The 4275-nt window shown below is 32.3% G+C and overlaps 1 protein-coding gene across 1 annotated transcript in view; it reads left to right on the top strand.

The window, feature by feature from the left end:
• Positions 1 to 93: 93 nt before the first annotated feature.
• The window catches only part of LOC106110036 (serine protease gd-like), a 9401-nt gene continuing 5219 nt past the window's right edge, over positions 94 to 4275 (top strand). Inside the window, exons 1-2 of the mRNA XM_013291719.1 lie at positions 94 to 496; positions 3499 to 3672. Coding sequence (XP_013147173.1) covers positions 251 to 496; positions 3499 to 3672 — 420 coding nt within the window. The 5' untranslated portion in view covers positions 94 to 250. The remainder of the gene's footprint in view (positions 497 to 3498; positions 3673 to 4275) is intronic.

Genomic DNA, 4275 nt, shown 5'->3' with positions numbered 1-4275 from the left:
TAATGGTAATATTTAAAAATGTCTGGTTTATATTATTAAAAGCAACATAAAAACGTCACCGTTCACAGTTCACATTGGAATCCCGTATCATTCATTCTTTTTACTCAGTTGGATCAAGTTTTGTGATGCAAAGACATTTGTTGCTAATTTAGTTTTTAAAAACAAGTTATTCCGCTTTAAACTATTATCCTTATTGGTGATGTAGTCAATAGTTTTAAAATATAAAGATTACAAGTGTTGTGAGGTTAAAATGAAGTGTGTTTTATTTATATTTCTCTTTGTTATTAGTGAGGTAGTTTGTCAGGGCAATTGGAAGTTTGTTGGAAATCCTTTAATACATGCATACCCTTGTAAAAATGTTAAAGATATTATAGTTTCCTTTGAACCTGGATTACCTGAGGACAAGAATAATGTATATAGTGTTTTGATAGATAGAAATTTACCAGCGTTTTCTGAAATTGATATACAAACTGATTCGGATGCTGTTTTAAAACTGGTAAGTCATGTTTTACTGTTTTAATATATTTTAATACTTATAAAGCTTAATATCTACAAAAATGTAGAGAAAATCTATATCTATACTACTATAATAAAGCGTAAACACACACTTTGTTGCCTACGATGTCAGTAACTACAGCATATTTTTGAATAATTCATTTTTTAATAGAAAGCCCTACATTTATGTCACGCTTTAGACTATATATTTTCACGGCATTAAACTTAGGTGGTAAATATTTTGGATAAAAACCCTAATGTTGGAAAGAGACCATAAGTTGCCAACATCAAGGAAGCAAGGTTGTCATCGTGTCATGTCGTCATTTTGACATTTGCAATTGATAATTTGACAAATAAATTTGTAATTTCATGCGTATGAAGCCGCACGGGAACAATTAGTTAAATTATAAAAGTTATGTAGAATTGTTTGTTTGTTGTTTTGGCTTTAAAAGTTACTAAAACGTCTGAAAAAGAATAAATACAAGATAGATATTTCTACATTATAAAATGATCAATTTCCCACTGGAATTCCCAAAATAAACAAAGCGATCGCTGCCTATATACATCCGCATTTACAGATGAATTACCTTTAATCAACAGAGAAGGGGACGCACAAAACAGGACATTTCTACTAAATGCACTTCCCCTTTTCATCCTGTCCTTCGAAAACGTAAAGGACTAGAATCAGGCCTCGGACACGCACATTCATCATAACGCGACCTATATTCACTTCCCGCCTATAATCTGTGTGGTCGTGGTATTACACTGGTCCATTTGTGAAGTAATGCTCTACCAGTTATTTTGGCATTCCTATCGTTCTCCTATAAAAAAAAATAAGCTTCACATGTTTTATTTATAACTCGCAGTAAAACTAAAAGATCGTAACATCTAATCTAAAAAATTAACAAATAAATAAATAAATAACCGATTTTCTAAATATTAAGCATCAAGAAACAAACTTATTAACTTTTACAACACTAATCAATCACGACTTACATGCGATAAACATTGTAAGTCATATGAACTTTGGAGGTCAACGAACTAAGTACAAGTACTAATAAAAAAACGTTAACCCAAGTGAGGTGAATGTTTACATTCTCCTTATTGCTTATTGCATCTTTATTAATAAGCTAAATTAACCAATTTGTTCATTTAATAAATACATTGTCATCTTAACACTAGTTGTTGCTTGCGACTTAGTCCGCGTAAAAATAATATAAAAATAACCTTTGTTATTCAGTGATAACATAGCTTTTCAACGGTGTAAGAATTTTTGAAATCGGTTTAATCGTTTTTGAATTATTCCAATTCATGCAAAAATAAAAATCTTTCATATTTATAATTTTAGTAACTATAGTTATATTCTACTATTCTATTCGGCTGCCCTAAAATTAGGGCCTCTATGGCTCCATCTTTCGTATAATTTACCTCATAGGTCACAAGCCTTTCCCCTTTACGCAGACTCAAGTAAGTCCAAAAATCTTCGCGTCGTATCTTAACTCATGTTACGAATAAATCTGTACTAATATCAAAAAAGGGGGAGATTTGTATTTTAGTATGTAAGGAATAAACTTATAATTTATTGCACTAAGTTCAAAGATTTCGAAAACTACAAGCCAATATCAGTCAAGATTAGTATGGTCACGGTAATTGTTAGTGTGCGCACCTGAAACTAAATTATCGCACAACTGTTCAGTCTCGCTTTGATTCCTATGAGTTTATATGGAGGTACATTACTCGATTTTTAGTTGTGCAAAACAGTTGAATTGGCTGCGAAACAATCGACAATCGCACAACTGTTCTTCGATTGTCGATTGTTTCGCTCGCTTTTAACCTTAGTAAAGGGCAGCGTTGTCATTTGTGCATTTGAATTTTAATATTTGCAATTAAATCCAACAGTGGTAGTGCCCGCTTTAACATCTTAGCACTGCAGGGCCGGCACGCCCGGTGTAATACCACGACCACACAGAAGACACCCGTCAAATGGAAGCAATTCCGTGTTTCGTCTGATGAGTGTGGTGACGGAGGCCTAATTTAAGTCCCTTTCTCTTTACCACCTTTTTCTTATAAGGAGAGGATGGGAAGGGGAATTGAATTTGACGGTGAAGGAGATGCATAGAAAGGGGAAATATCCTCTTTATGTTCTCCTCCTCCGTCGGATAAGGGTAGGCAACGCATCTGCAATTGCGTATGTCTATGGGCAGCGATCGCTTCACCATTTTGGCGGATTCAGGTAGCCGCTCGCTCGTTTGCTACCTTATGTTATAAAAAAACAAACGTTAAGAGTAAAATAAAGTTTTTATTATTTCAAGCGGATGAATCCTCATAGGGATAGCTTGTAATTAAATAACATTAGTAACATATGGTCAACAAAATTACGTTGTTTGTTGTCATACGGGGAAAATCAAAAGGTCGTATTCTAATACGATAAATGGACAAACCAACATCGCGTTTTGCATATAAATGTGCACTATATTATGTTTTTCCTAATTTATTAAAACACTGGCTGTAATTATAAAAACTTTATTTTATTGTTTACATTTGTCAAATTAATAATAGCAAATGTAAAAATGATATGACATGACAAACCTTAGTAATCTTTCTTTCTTGATGTTGGCAGCAACTTATGGTCTCTTTCCCACATTAAGGTTTTTATCCTAAATGTTTACCCCTAAGTTTATTGTTAAAATTACCGTTAGCATAATAATCTTGCTTCCTTAATGTTGACAGCCTGCAGTTTATGGTCCCTTTCCCACATGAAGGCTTTTTTCAATTTATTTACCCCCTAAGTTTAATAGCGTATAAATATATAGCCTAAAGCGTGAAGTAAGTGTAGAGCTTCTTATTAAAAAAAGACTTCAAAAAAATGCTGTAATTGCTGACATCTTAGGCAACAAAGAAGTGTGTGTTTACGCTTTAAAATATCAGTCTGATGATTGATGTCAATGATTTTTCTATTAAACAATTAGTATTAATTGATTTTGTAATAAATTTTACTTTCAGGCGGACAAAGAGAAGGGCAGATTAAGTGTATCTGGCCCAGATACTTTTAACATAAGAATCATAAATGAGACTAATTCAATTTCGTTCGCAGTCAAAGGTCCACCATCAGGCGGACTACCATATTTTTATAGTATAAAACTAAACTCGGTCGAATTATGCACTAATCCCAGAAAGGTAAGTCAGTTTACATTTAATTTTACTCTTACAAATATAGTCTTAAATGCATGATTTTTTTAAATACTGTAAATTGAACAGAGATTAAGGGAAAAAAAAGAAAAAAAATATTTTCAATATAATTGTGTAAGGAAGAAAAGACAGATGTATGAATCATCCATTTAAGGGTTAAATCATGATTATTCATTTAAACAAATCAAGAGGATTTTAAAGTTTAAATCTTGTTAAACGATTTGATTTTGCGAAAGAAAGTACAGACAATCTTATTAGTGAAACGACATTCTCTCGACTTAAACAAAAATTAGTAAAACATTTTCACTATCTAGTATTATCAAAAACAATCTTTCATCATCTCAAAACATCATCCAAGTCTTTTATAAGTCAAAAATAATAATAATAATAATAATAATAATAATAATAAGCCTTTATTCAGATAATTAATGTCACATTACATAATTGAGTTGAATATTGAATTATCTGTGTGTCCAAGTTGGACATAGGCCTCTTCCAATTTCTTCCATTCTCCCCTTCTTTTTGCCTTTCTTGACCAGGTCTCTCCTGCAGCCTTTTTTATGTCATCTTCCCATCGTTTGTGTTGTCTTC

This window comes from Papilio polytes, unplaced genomic scaffold (genome assembly GCF_000836215.1).
Source record: "Papilio polytes unplaced genomic scaffold, Ppol_1.0 DF820956.1, whole genome shotgun sequence".
Lineage (NCBI taxonomy): Eukaryota > Metazoa > Arthropoda > Insecta > Lepidoptera > Papilionidae > Papilio > Papilio polytes.
The sequence above is the reverse complement of the archived record's forward strand: the minus strand, read 5'-3'. Positions and strand labels throughout refer to the sequence as shown.